The sequence below is a fragment of the Bidens hawaiensis genome, unplaced genomic scaffold (assembly GCF_021521415.1).
Source record: "Bidens hawaiensis isolate Kalapana, Puna unplaced genomic scaffold, B.hawaiensis_p1.1 tig00062682_1, whole genome shotgun sequence".
NCBI classification, from domain to species: domain Eukaryota; kingdom Viridiplantae; phylum Streptophyta; class Magnoliopsida; order Asterales; family Asteraceae; genus Bidens; species Bidens hawaiensis.
This window is the reverse complement of record NW_027501256.1, coordinates 306-14291: the sequence shown is the minus strand read 5'-3', so window position 1 is coordinate 14291 and position 13986 is coordinate 306. Positions and strand designations below refer to the sequence as shown.

General features: G+C 35.6%; 1 protein-coding gene across 1 annotated transcript; it reads left to right on the top strand.

Annotated features, from left to right (window-relative positions):
• The first annotated feature begins 11644 nt into the window (after positions 1-11644).
• Positions 11645-12247, top strand: LOC143603773 (uncharacterized). The gene has a single exon (XM_077080475.1). It carries the CDS (start codon positions 11645-11647, stop codon positions 12245-12247), a length of 603 nt encoding a protein of 200 aa, XP_076936590.1.
• The last annotated feature ends 1739 nt before the right edge of the window (positions 12248-13986 follow it).

The following is a 13986-nucleotide window of genomic DNA, read 5'->3' as shown; positions in this document are numbered from 1 at the left end:
AGAAGGGGATAACCGTAAACGGTGAACGCAACTGCCTTGAGGTGAGTTTCTAGCCCCACTTCCTTGTTATGTTTTCGGGGCTGTGTGCATACTCGATGTGATAGTTAATACACTTATCTTAAGTGGTAAGTGTATGCCTTGCATGATTTATGTATGATGATTGTTTGACGGTGCGTGAACGATCTTCAGATATTGCATGTACCGTCAGGTGGTAGTTAAGATATGATTGATAAGTATAATGAAAGATAGGATGTATGTCTGAATATATGATGTATGCATAATGTATGTATGTTATGATGATAGTACGTGAACACTCTTCGGAGATTGCACGTATTGTCAAAAAAAGTATGTATGAACAGGTACGGTACAGTTTCACGAAACAAAGGGACCAGACCCTAATAATATCTGTGATGTTAGGGACCAGACCCTAATAATATCTGTGATGTTAGGGACCAGACCCTAATAATATCTGTGATGTTAGGGACCAGACCCTTATAATATCTGTGATGTTAGGGACCAGACCCTTATAATATCTGTGAGGTTATAGGGCGAAAGGCTATTTAAAACGTATGATTATGTATGTAAATGAAGTATGAAGGTAAGAATGAAAGTATATGCACTTACGTGTGTATGTAAGAAAGTTAAGAGGTTAAGTATGAAATGTAAGAAGGTATTGTATGATTATGTGATTAACTAGAACTCACTCAGCGTAGCTGACTTTTAGTATGCACGCAGGTGAGTAGGATGAGGCAGCTCGCGTGAGGAGACACGTGGCGCTGAATAAGGGGCTGGCATCGGAAGACGCAAGACGTTTAAGTTTAATGTTTTGTTTATTTTGAAAGACAAGATGTTGTTTTAAGACAAGAGGTGTTTTGTTATGAAATGTTTTATGAAAGCTTTTATATTCCGCGAATGTTTTAATTAACTCTGATATTTAAAACTGCGTTTATGAGTAAATCCAACACGAAAGTAGGGCTACCGGTAACGGGGCCTTACAAGATGGTGGGTGACCATGGGTCTCAATTAGAATTTAATATTTTGTATATCCTATTTTATAGGATTTTTACATCAATAATTTGGTGAGAATAATTTTTTATTTAATGAGGCGTTATAACCCGTTTAAGAAATATCTGGGTTTGGTAAGACTCATACCCATGAATTCGGATCAAATGCATGAGAAGCCTCCATTTAAAAATCAAGCAAATCTGGTTACTCCAAAAAAAGGGGGGCGACCACATCGTGACACGTACGATTTTTATGTTTTCGTTTATATATATTATAGATTAATAATTTTGGTGTCATTGTATGTTTTATTTTGTTTTAGTTCCAGTATTGTAACATACATAAAAAAAACCGGCTGACTAACGATTTTGTTAATTTTTTGTTTTTTTTTTCATTTTTGGTATCGTAAAGAACGAATCAGAATCTGGTCGAATACGCGTAGACTCACCGCCTGGGATTGACAACGGCCGGGTTTTACCAATCGATGTTACCAAATTAGCCCACCTCAGTGTTTATAATTTTTTTTATTGGTTTTAGTTTCTTACGGTAATGCAGGTAATAGAAACTGACCGAAGTCGCATAAACTTAGCACCTCTACGCTTGAAACCGAAAACACTTGGGTTTTACAGACCTGCCCTAGCGCAACACGCCGGGTAAAACAATAGTTATATATAATAATTAAGAAGTTTGGCGACGCAACCGCGTGATTGGTCCACGTGGCCTCACGTGGAAGGTCGTCATTTTTATCTGCTTTTAATTTGTTTTGAGTTTTTAAATTTGCGTTGGTTCGCTGCCATAAATACGGGTTTTTTACCGTTGATACCTTCAAAATGATTTCGGCCAAATTCGCGTAAGCTCGCGGTCACAACCTAAGATTTTTTCCGCACGAGTTTTTTTAGACCATCGATTATGGACGAATTAGCGTCAGGTCACGACCACAACGCTCATATATTTTTTATTTTACCTCGATCTTTTTTATGTAAATATGTTAATTTTTTGTATTTTGAGTGTGAACAAATTAACTTATTGCCTTCATTTCGGTGTCGTAACCTAATGCCAACCGAACTCGTGTCGGTTCACCACCACAACACAAGGTTTTCTGTGTATGATTTAGTTCCGACAATGTCGATTCCGACTGAATTCACATTTGTTCGCAAACACAACACGCGGGTTTCACTTTTTTGTCCCTCAATTCTAGAATCAACGAATTAGTATCAGTTCGAAACTGCAATGCGCGTGTTTTTATGTTCGTCAAATTTTTTTATATTTTAAATTGTATTTTTGTGTGGACGAATTTACGGGTTGCTTTATTTTTGACACCGTAACTAGATATCAACCGAAGTGTTATAGGTTCGTAACCATAACGAGTGTTTTGTTGTGTTAATTTGTTGTATTTTTGCGTTAACAATTTTTTTTAGGGGGGGGGGAGGGTTATTACTAGTTTCGTAACCCGACACACCTATAGAATTCATCTCGACTCGCAGATGCACTGCACGATTTGATAAGTTGTATTACTTTATTATTAAATTGAAAATGAATAACCAATATGGTTTTCCAATTATTGGGTACCTTCACCCCCACCTTCCCTAGGGATCGATAGTAGTGAAACCCATATGTTTGATGTAAAAAATCAAAATTCGACATAACTGGTACGGGTAATAAATAGTTAACCCCTTAAGGTTTCGGACTAGTTTTGAAATTTTTTGTGGGTTTGAGATTTGTAATATACCCGATTACCTGAACCGGTTGCCTGATGACATTGAGCCATTTACCTGAAATACCCGACATAACTTTTTTATATTTATATACAATACAACCAAAATATATTTAATATATTTTTTGTTGAAACTTATTTATGACAATTATTTGAGTCATTTTATTTTTATAGTAATCATTATTTTTAATTGATTAGTTATTTTTTTATCAAAACCCGATAGAAAGCTGACGAGTTTTGGGCCGAGTATATCCAACATGCATTTTGACCAAACCCCGATTGGAAACATGAAACTCAACGGGTAATTAACCGATTAAAACCTCAAGGATTAGGAACGAGCTTTCATAATCATGTATGGGATTGAAATACCTAAACCAGACCCATTGTCATCCATAACCATCCAATTCCTTTCCAAAGCCATATTAATCACCAGGTGTTAAGTTATACCCATCCTGTAAGGTTGCGGGTGGGGTCCTTGTTGGAACATCGGTGCCTATATGTATATGTAGAGATGTTCAAAACGGTTTGGGACTAGGAACCGGAACCGGTTCCTAACCGGTTCCTATATTCAAAACCCCATTTTAAACCGGTTCCATGATCGAACCGGTTAGGGAACCGAACCGGTTCTCCCACCCTCGGACCCCTAACCTATCTAACCGGTTCTTACCGGTTCCTAAACCGGTTCCTGTACTGTTCCAACCGGTTACAGTGTAAATTTTTTTTTTTTTCGTTTTTCGTTTGCGATTTTGATTCTAAACTACGATTCGTATTTGTATAACATGAAAAATAAAAAAAACAATTAACATAAAATTCATTTTATTTACTTTAAGAAGTTAAAAAAAAAATGTTACATGTTTTAAAATATTCAAAAACAAACTAACAAAACATTAAACTTATAAATATAAAGTTGTGACATATTATTTCTAGAAAAGCCTTCTTGTTCGTCGTAATTATTGAGCGGCGACTTCTTCCTCGGAATTACTTGTAGAAATGCCTTCTTGTTCGTCGTGCACTCGAACATCAAGTGGTGTTTCATCTTCGAGAGTGGTTACGTGTTGAATACGATCGATTGAGTCCAAGTGATCCTTTAAGCAAATGCACATCTCCACCGACTCCGAATTTAGTCTTGTTCTTCTCACCGATATTACCTTGCCACTAAGAGAAAAAGCGGATTCCGAAGCTACCGTAGAAGCTTGGACGGTTAGTAAATCACGGGCCATGGTGGCAAGAATCGAAAACTCGGTTTCCTTTACCTTCCACCAAGCCAAAACATCAAAAGTGCCATATTCCTCTTCGGATAAACCGGTAGAGTAATCATTTGCACTATACCTTCCTAGTTCGCTTGAAGGGGTGTTACCCTTTTTTTTTAGCCGTTACGTTGCGAACGGTGTTCATAAGGCTAATCATGGGATCTCGTACTCTAGTAGCACTTGAACTTGATGAAGACCCCCCCAGCATAGGCATGTGTATGTTTGACCCATATTTATTTTAATAAAAGTCATACATAAATTTAAAATTCAAGTTAAAATAATTTTTTGCCTCTGTTGAAAAGTTTGGGACAACTTCATGCATATCTAAGGCTGAAAAAATTTAGTCTATCACACATTCAACCCCCGTAACATTTAACATTGGGTTTAAAGCGGCGGCGCAAATAAAAACCGGTGGCAATTCAAGAAAGTATTTTTTTTAATTTAAACTTCATTGGTAATATGATGTTTGAAAACATTGGACTTTTATTTTCAAATTATTTAAGATTGTTAACCATTAAAAATAACTCCGAAAGAACCAAGGGACTTGTCGGATAATACGTTCCCGATAGTTTCGTAGTTGATGTTTTAAAAACTTCAAGAAAAGTCGATAAGTCATTGATAATTTTCCATTTCTCATTTGAAAAGGGGATTGCCAAATCATTCTCGGCAAGACTAGAATGAAACATTTGTAAAGTTTCTCTTTGTTCCAAAGCACTTTGAAACATTATGCAAGTGGAATTCCATCGATGAGGTACATCCCAATTAGCTCCCAAAGCTTTTCTTCCCGTATCTTTACAAAATTTTCTATATTCCATTTGTCTTTTTTTACTTTTCTTAAAAACTTCATGTATCATTAGTCTAAAATCGTTTATAACCGATGTAACCTCATCCGAAGCAAGTCCGTCTTGCACGATTAAATTAATGATATGTGCAACACACATTGAGTGAAAAAATACACCATTGCAAATCGGCGTATATTTTAATTTTAATTTATCAACCGCCGATGTATTATTCGACGCGTTATCAAATGCCATTGAAAATATTTTATTTTCTAGTTTATAAGTTTTTATAACATAATCTAAAATTTCAAACAAATTATCTCTCGTATGTGGATACTCAAAGAGTTCGAAAGCAATGGTGCGTTTCATCATTTCCCACGATGACGGGTCTACCCAATGAGCGGTGACACAAAGATAAGATTCGGGTAGACCATGTGGAGCCGACCAAACATCACTAGTTAAGTTTATTCCCGTATTTATATTTTCAAAATATGCAATTAGTACCTCTTTGGCCTTCTTCCACAATTTTAAACAATAACGTTTAAGAGTATGACGACTTACGTGAGTGTATTGTGGTTGAAGCGTATCTCGAATCATGGCGGTTAAGCGAGGGTTGTCGAAGTGGCTAAACGGCAAAGCTTCTTGAATCACAAACTTCGCCATACGATCTTGAACTCGATCAATTTGGTATGTAAATATTCCGCCTTCACTATCCATTTGCGTTTGTTGCGAATCGACGTTCTTTTTCAACGCCTTGCAATACGGTTTTTCGATGTGTTTCTTCAAATTTGAATTCGAAAGTGGGTTTAAATAAACCCCACAAAACTTGCACCGAGCCTTCAATGAATGGTCACTCAATTCAACCAAATCCCAATTGCACCAAATCTCTTGATTACGATTATGAGGTACAATACGAACGAAACTTGGTTCGGCGTTGGAACCTTGACCAACCGATGATTGTGAGGCAGCCATAACAACAAATATGAATATAGAAGAAGAGAAAACAAGAGATTAGAGAACTCAAAACGTTGTAATAGCGTTTTTTTGTATTTTTTTGCGTTCGGGTTTGCGTTTTGAGTGTTGTGATGAACCCATGACACCAAATACCTATTTATACTAGTAGTGGGGTGCTTGGGGGAGCCAAAAAACGGCTATTTTTGACCCCAACGGTCAAAAAACGGCCAAAAAACGATTTCCAACGGCTATACTCGATCCAACGGCTAGAACCGGTTAGGAACCGGTTCCGGTTCGGTTCCGGTTCCTACCCGCCCCCATTCAGAAATGCAAGAACCGGTCACGGATCATCGGGTTGAATCAGATAGGTTCCGGTTCCTACAAAAAACGGGTAGGAAACGGTTCGGGTCCAACGGTTCGGTTCCAGGAACCGGTTTATTTGATCATCTCTACCTATATGTACCATGTCCCACCACGGCTTCCCAACCTTCTGGTACGATGGCGTCATGGTAGAAATCCCTTACTCTTTCACCCTTGTGTAAAAAAAATGTGAAAATTGAAAGATAAAATGTATAACATAGGTTGAAAGATGGAATGATAAATAGAAGAGGGTGGTAACGTGTCAGTTAATAGAGAATATGAAAGATGGAAGACGAGCATGACACACAATCAAAGAGGTAACTCATAATCAAAAAGTTTTGGATAGAAAACTATGAGAATCATGTTAATCCTCTGCTATGACCTATATACATTAAAAGCAATGATCAAGCGTATAATATTCAACCAGAACCAAGGACAATGATCACTCCCATCATTTTGTCATATATTGAAACTATTCCGTTTCACATGAGATTAATTATGCTTTTTGAAGAGCTAACGTAAGATGAAGATTAGGTTTCAAAACTATTTAATTTTTAATTTTGGTTGGATGATAAAGGCTCTCGCCCTTTAACGGTGATGACCATGGTTTAAAATATGACATAAGAGTAGATAAAAGATTATTTGTTAAGAGTAGTCTAAGAGCAATAGTTCTGATAAATGAGTGTGTAACAATTAAAGAAAACAAAAGTATATACGTAAATAAATAAAAGCTCATAATGTCTTTTTATGCGAGTCCAAAAATGCAGTCTAATTAATGATGGCGTTTTTTAGTTTTTAAGAAAAGCAAAACACTAATCGGAGTTTCGGAACTATGGCCTTAACGTGTATATATTAAGTGGCGGTGGGTGAAATAAAAAAAAATTAATCAATTCAAAACTGAAATAGCCGATAAAAAGCATCAGATAAGCGATCCAAACTAATAAATGACGGTTTGATTTGGTTTGGTTTTATTTTCTCTTGAAACAAAAAGTTACTGTTAGAATTTGGTTAGGCCTTGTTCAAAATGCGAACCAAACTCCATAACCGAACCACTTGTAATGTAATTGTTTTTATTAGATTGATCACTCAAATTCATTATTTTAGGCCAAATGTTTAAAGCCAAAGTTCATTAATGAGTAGCTAACAAAAAGTTTATAAGTTTCGGGCCCTAATCCATTTGGGCTATTTTAGGCCCAAATACTTAAAGCAAAAAACAAATAAAAACAAAAAAAATATGATAGAAATGGGTTGACAATTCTCGAGAGTTGTAATAATGTATATAATGTATATAAAAAACCTCGAGAAATGCCAACCCGTTTTGATCCGTTTCAATCATTTTCTTTTTTTAGTTTGATCTATTACATACATTTTATTACAACTCATTCAACCCAGTGAGTCACATTTGCTATCCCTATGTAAAACTAAAACCAAAGCCGATCCGTTTTCAAAAATCAAAGTTTTCCATAGGACAAAAATATTGATTTATTAATTTGCTAATTTTGGAAATGATTTGGTTCTAAAAGACCAGACAAAGGTGAATCAATAGACGGCCGTCTCCAATTCATAGTTTTAAAACGATGACAAATGTGTTCGATCAATCGGATTTTTAGCGACTTTTAAGAACACCCATCCTTTCTTTTCTTTTCTTTTTTAATAGTCTTTATAACTACTTCCAATATCCGAGTGAGTCTTTCTGAGACGAGTTGCATCGTCCGGATATGATTTATACTCTACATTATTCACAACACAACCCACAGTGTTCAACTATAAGTAACATCTTACAACTTAAAAAAAAAAGAAAACCATAGAGACGATAAACCATTTAGTTAACTTATATATTGTCTCCATGGTGATGAATGAAAGGCACATATGAACCAAGTGAACGATTCTCTTGACATGTGTTAACGAAACCATGAGAATTGTGAAGATCACAATTTACTGCTTGTGCCACCATATATGTTCCAGAAGAGCCCTCTAATCGATTGTTACTAGTGATTCAAAAGAACAAGCGAGATCATAATGTTGGAAATATTTATATGGCTTTTGACCATTTAATATTTATATGGACCAAATGTGTGTAGCCTCATAATTATGGTATCTAATTTGATGGGAGTTAATACCATAAGGGGTCAATATGTAAATATGGTGGTTAAAAAGATTGTTGAGTCGTTGCCCTAATTAACAGTCATTATTCATTCTATCACTGACAAAAATTCTCTAACACCATAACTCAATCCATCTTAATTGAAAGGCAATTAGACTCTTAATCAAGATCATCATCATGGCACAGGCTCGGCTCTGAGAACGGCTAAAAACTTTTGGGCCGAAGGCAAAAAAAATTTTGGGCCTTAATAAAAAGAGGTATATTGTTGGGTTTAAACAATTTATTTTTTAAATAATCTTTAATTTTTTCGACCTTATGATTTGGTTGTGTCAAAAACTTTTTTTTTATAAAAATAGATTAAAATGTCTCAAGTGAGGTTAGAATTCACAACCTCTTGGTTAAAAGTCACACGTATTTGCCATTAAACCAATCTAGTGGTTGTGTAATTAAGTTTGAACATTATATATACATATTGTTTTTCATAAAAATGTATAAATATTTATTTTATAAAAAAAATCCGGGCCTATCGGGATGTCGGGCCGAGGTCCGTCGACCACTCGGCCCTCCCTTATAGCCGGGCCTGTCATGGTATCATCTTCATCAAACACTCAAAGGAATGAATCCTTTCAATCAAGTAAGTTTTACAACCTATTATTTATGGTAGATTAATTTAGGACTTGTATAACTGATATCATATGTTGAAATTGATCCAAGATGTGGTATCCGAGTCATGTGAAAATTTGATTCAATAATCTATCATGCCATTTTTTTCATTGATAAATCATTGTGATAAAGGTTTACTGTGATTTCCAAATAATCCGTGATAAATCAATCATGCCATTTTTTTCAAATAATTGATTTATATAGATAATGTTTTATCACATGACGCATACAGATTTTGATTGGAAAGAAAATTATATATATTACAATTCTTAGATTTGTGTTGTGTCTTACATTTACTATTCATTTGAAATTGTGCATCATGATAAACACATTATGCTTATTGATTTGTACAAAAACTTTTTTGGACTTTAGTGGTGTTTGGGATTTCTCAACCTCACACTTAAAGTCCACCGTTTAATTACATTCATATTTACCTTTCTATCTCACCACCACAATCTTTTTGTACCCCCACCGCCGTCTCTTCACCGTGCGCTGCATCTTTGTGGTGGTCACCTCGCCGGTTTGGAGTCACTCCGATACACTCACAAACGTTACTGTAGCAACAATAGTACCTTCTGTGAAGCATGGTGTACAGCCAAACATCTTTGTCTCTGCGCCGCCGCCGTCATAGCTGCTACCATTCTGTGAACAAGCATGAATGAAATCGTAGGCGATCACTCGAATCACGGTAGCAGACGACGTTAGTTTCAGACTTTCAGGTTAGGGTTTTATCTTTCGACTGATTATGTTTGTCGTAGATTTGCTTCTTTCTTTCTTTCATGTTATATATTGCGTCTTTTCTATGTGTGTATATATGTTATCAGTTATTTCATATTGTCATACCAACTACGTACCCTCTTTTTTGTTGATTATGTTACTGATGCCTACTGCTGCTTTTCTATTGTTGTTGACTGGAAATGTACCGAAATGGTTGATTCTGGAGCTGTTCCTGTTGATCATTCACGTTACAAACTCACTAAAGGCGGGTTTCATAGCAAAGTAATTTACTGTTTTTACACTATTGCTTTGGCTTTATAATTGTAGTGGATAGTGATTGCTTCTATATAGGATAAAGGTATCTCATTTCTTAAACCTATAGAAAAAAGAAAAACCCGATTTTGAATTTTATAGAGTGTTTGAATGTTGCCTCTATCATACGTATACATATAATATATACTAACTATTAACTAATGTCTTCAAGTCTAAGAATATTAAGCCATGTACAATTGGTCCACAATTTAGCTTAAAATCAAAATGGTGATGATATTAAGATCTTGAAACTACTACTTTGATGATAAGCGGACCATAATGAACATAGATATTGCAACAGATTGCAAAATGGTGATGACTTCACATATCCAACTTAATATTAAAAGATTATCAAAAATCTTAAGCACTGTTATAAGCTTATCTAATGTTAAATATCTTAATATTGTTGCAGTAGAAACTATGGAGTTAACAAGCATAAAAAATGTACATTAGATTGAATAAGCTCTTTATATTAGCATAGGAGCATCAACAGACGTTCACCCTTGCAGAGATACTGACAAATGAATCCTCTTAACACGAACATAACAGGATACCAACTCGGTCCGCGACAACGCACGGGTATGATTACTAGTTGATTTACAAATTGTATTGAATTAAATAATCAGTTTGAAGATTTAAATTCTTATTTAATGACTTGCCATGAATTGATTTTTTTTTAACGGCCAACTAAGTAACGCCGGGTACTCCGTACTCGGCCCCCATTGGCTAAAGGTAGCCCGAGCCGGCCACTAATCCGGACGGACGGAGCCCCTAGCGGTCCACCTGTTGAGGGATTCACCGGATAAAACCCGACCCCCCACGCCCGCCAAAAGGCACGACAGCGAGATGCCGGTAAAACCGGATGAGATCAGGACTCGAACCCTGGCAAGCCAGAGTCATCCCTCATATCTCCCATATAAGTTGGTGGTAGTGAGGTTTGATCCCCCTACCCCTCACTTGTAAAGTGAGTGCTCTACCATGGGGCCACAACCAACTTATGATGAGTGTTTAATGAATCGACATGGATATTTCTAGATATTAACAACTATGCAAATAAAATGGTGATGAAATTAAATCGAATGTCTATCATTCATCATCATTAGTGCATACAAATGATCAAATACTGCCCTGAATTAAATGCAAATTTAACATACTCATGCTTTGGTTTCCTTTATGATTCTATAAAATGGAAATAAATTATTAAATGCATGCCTACTGTAGTATGAAAATTGATTATTTAATTTATTCATGTATATTGTTTCCATTCTAAATGGCTTGTACTTTAATTGATTTGACTAATCAAACCAACGAGAGATTACTCAAGTCACTATTAGTACTAATATTAAGTCACTAGTATACATTGCCTGAATTGTTATTCCATGAACCCAACGTGAATTGGTTTAACAATTTAGATAATGGAAATAAATATATTTGTTTCATCTTACCCAACGGTGTTTTGAAATAAATATGTTTAAGAAAGTTATTTTTTTTTAATATAACATTTTAAGTTCAATTGCCAACTGAACCAACGAGACGTTAATAGTTGAACATGATATGTGTAATTTTACCTATTATTTGGTGTTAGTAATATGTCATTATTTTTATCTGATATGTTTTATTTTGTATCCTAATTTTGGTGTGTATAGTCATAACTGAGCATAATATTTATTCTTTACATGCAACAACATCTAACTTATGATCAGGTTCCAGTTATTTGCACGGAATAGAACATTTGAACGGAAATAACTTTGGTACTTGGATAAAACAAGTTAAGTTGGCCTTGGGATTTATGGACCTTGATTATTCTTTAAGGCATGATGCTCCTCCTCCTATTGCCGATAATTCAACGGTAGAACAAAGGAAAATTCATGATTGGTGGGAGCGTTCTAACAGAATGTCACTTATGGTAATCAAGAATTCAATCTCTCCTACCATTAGAGGAGCCATCCCTAATTCGGAAAATGCTAAGGCTTACTTAGACTTGGTTGAGGATCAATTCAAAGGTACCTCAAAAACTAATGTTGGTATCATAATCCTTAGAATGTTAACTACCAAGTATAACGGGACTAGTGGAGTGCGTGAGCATATCATGATGATGAATGACATGGCTAATCAATTGAAAACTCTAGACATGGAAATCAGTGAAGGTTTCTTAGTTCACTTCATTATGACATCTCTTCCTTCTCAGTTTGATCTTTTTAAGATTAACTATAATACTCAAAAGGAGAAATGGAAGATGAGCGAATTGATTGCCATGTGCGTTCAGGAAGAAGAACGCTTAAAGCTAGAAAAGCATGATGTTGCTCACCTAACCACTTTTGACTCCAAGAAGAAAAAGAGCACATTCAAAGTCAAAACCCTAAAAGTTCTCTACACCTGGAGCAAGTACTAACATAACTAAAGGCACTCCTAAATGTCGTTTCTGTCACAAGAAAGGACATTATCAAAGGGATTGTTCAAAGTTTATGGAATGGCTAGTGAAAAAAGGTATTGCCCTAAATCTTATGATTCATGAATCATTTAATGTTAATGTTCCTTGTAATACATGGTGGTTTGACTCTGGTTCCACTGTACATATTTCTAAATCTTTACAGGGATTCCGTACAATAAGGAAGATGGCAAGAAACCAGCGGACGGTTAAAGTGGGAAATGGCTTGGTTTCCGAAGTGGAAGGCGTGGGGACTCTTTCTTTAGTTCTAGAAGGATGCTTCATTTTAAATTTACCTGAAACTTTATATGTACTAACTATTACTAGAAACTTAATTTCTGTTCTTAAACTTGATCGTGACGGATATGTATTTACATTAGGAAATGGTTAATGTATTATAAGTTTCAATTCCCGCAATGTTGGTTATGGTCTATTGGAAGATGGTGATCTTTATAAATTACGTCTAGATCATAATTTTTCGGAATCTCTATTGTTTTATAATGTAGAAGAAAACTTTGCATGTAAGAAGAGGAAAAGAATTACAGAGACTTTATCTAAATTGTGGCACCAAAAATTAGGCCATATTTCACGAGAAAGAATAAATTGACTCGTGAAAAATGAAGTACTACCAAAACTAGACTTTTCCAATTTTGAAGAAAAATGTATTAAGTGTATTAAAGGAAAAATGACCAAGAAAATTAAGAAAGGTTCCACTAGAAGCACAGGATTACTTGATTATATCCATACCGACATATGTGGTCCTTTTCTTACGGGTATTGGAGGGCATGAGTCGTTTATTACTTTTATTGACGACTATTCGCGTTACATGTACTTGTATTTAATTCATGAAAAATCTGAAAGTTTATAAACTTTTAAAACCTTTAAGGCTGAAGTTGAGAATCAACTAGACCGGAAAATAAAGGTTGTAAGATCAGACAGGGGTGGAGAATACTACGGCCGACACACCGATGTTGGACAAAGCCCGGGGCCTTTTCATGAATTTTGTAAGAATCATGGTATAATAAATCACTATACCATGCCCGGGACTGCTCAACAAAATGGTGTAGCTGAAAGGCGTAATCGTACTCTTATGGATATAGTACGTAGTATGTTGGCTAATTGTGATCTTCCTTTATTTCTTTGGACAGAAGCATTAAAAACAGTCGTCCACATACTTAATCGAGTTCCTTCTAAATCTGTCCCCAATGCTCCATTTGAACTTTGGACGGGAAGGAAACCTAATTTAAATTATTTTAAAGTATGGGGATGTCCAGCTAAAGCTAAACTGTATAATCCATATTCCAATAAATTAGATATGAAAACTGTTAGCTGTTCTTTTATTGGATATCCCGAACGTTCAAAAGGATACCGATTTTATTGTCCTTCTCATTCTACTAGAATTGTTGAAACTAGACATGCTGAATTTCTTGAGTTTACAAATTTGAGTGGGAGTGACGGTGGTAGGCAAATAGATCTTCAAGTAGAAATTGAAGAGGCATCAACACCGGTGCCAATTAATCAGTCACTTGAACCATCTAATGATTTGCCGGTTTCTCATAATGATAATGTGATTAACACTGAGGAACCATCTACATCGAATCCCGTAACATCTCATGAAGTTAATGAACAAGAGACTCAAGAACCGCCACTAAGAAGGTCTTCTCGACCTAGGCGACCCATAGTTTATGATGACTTTGTGACTT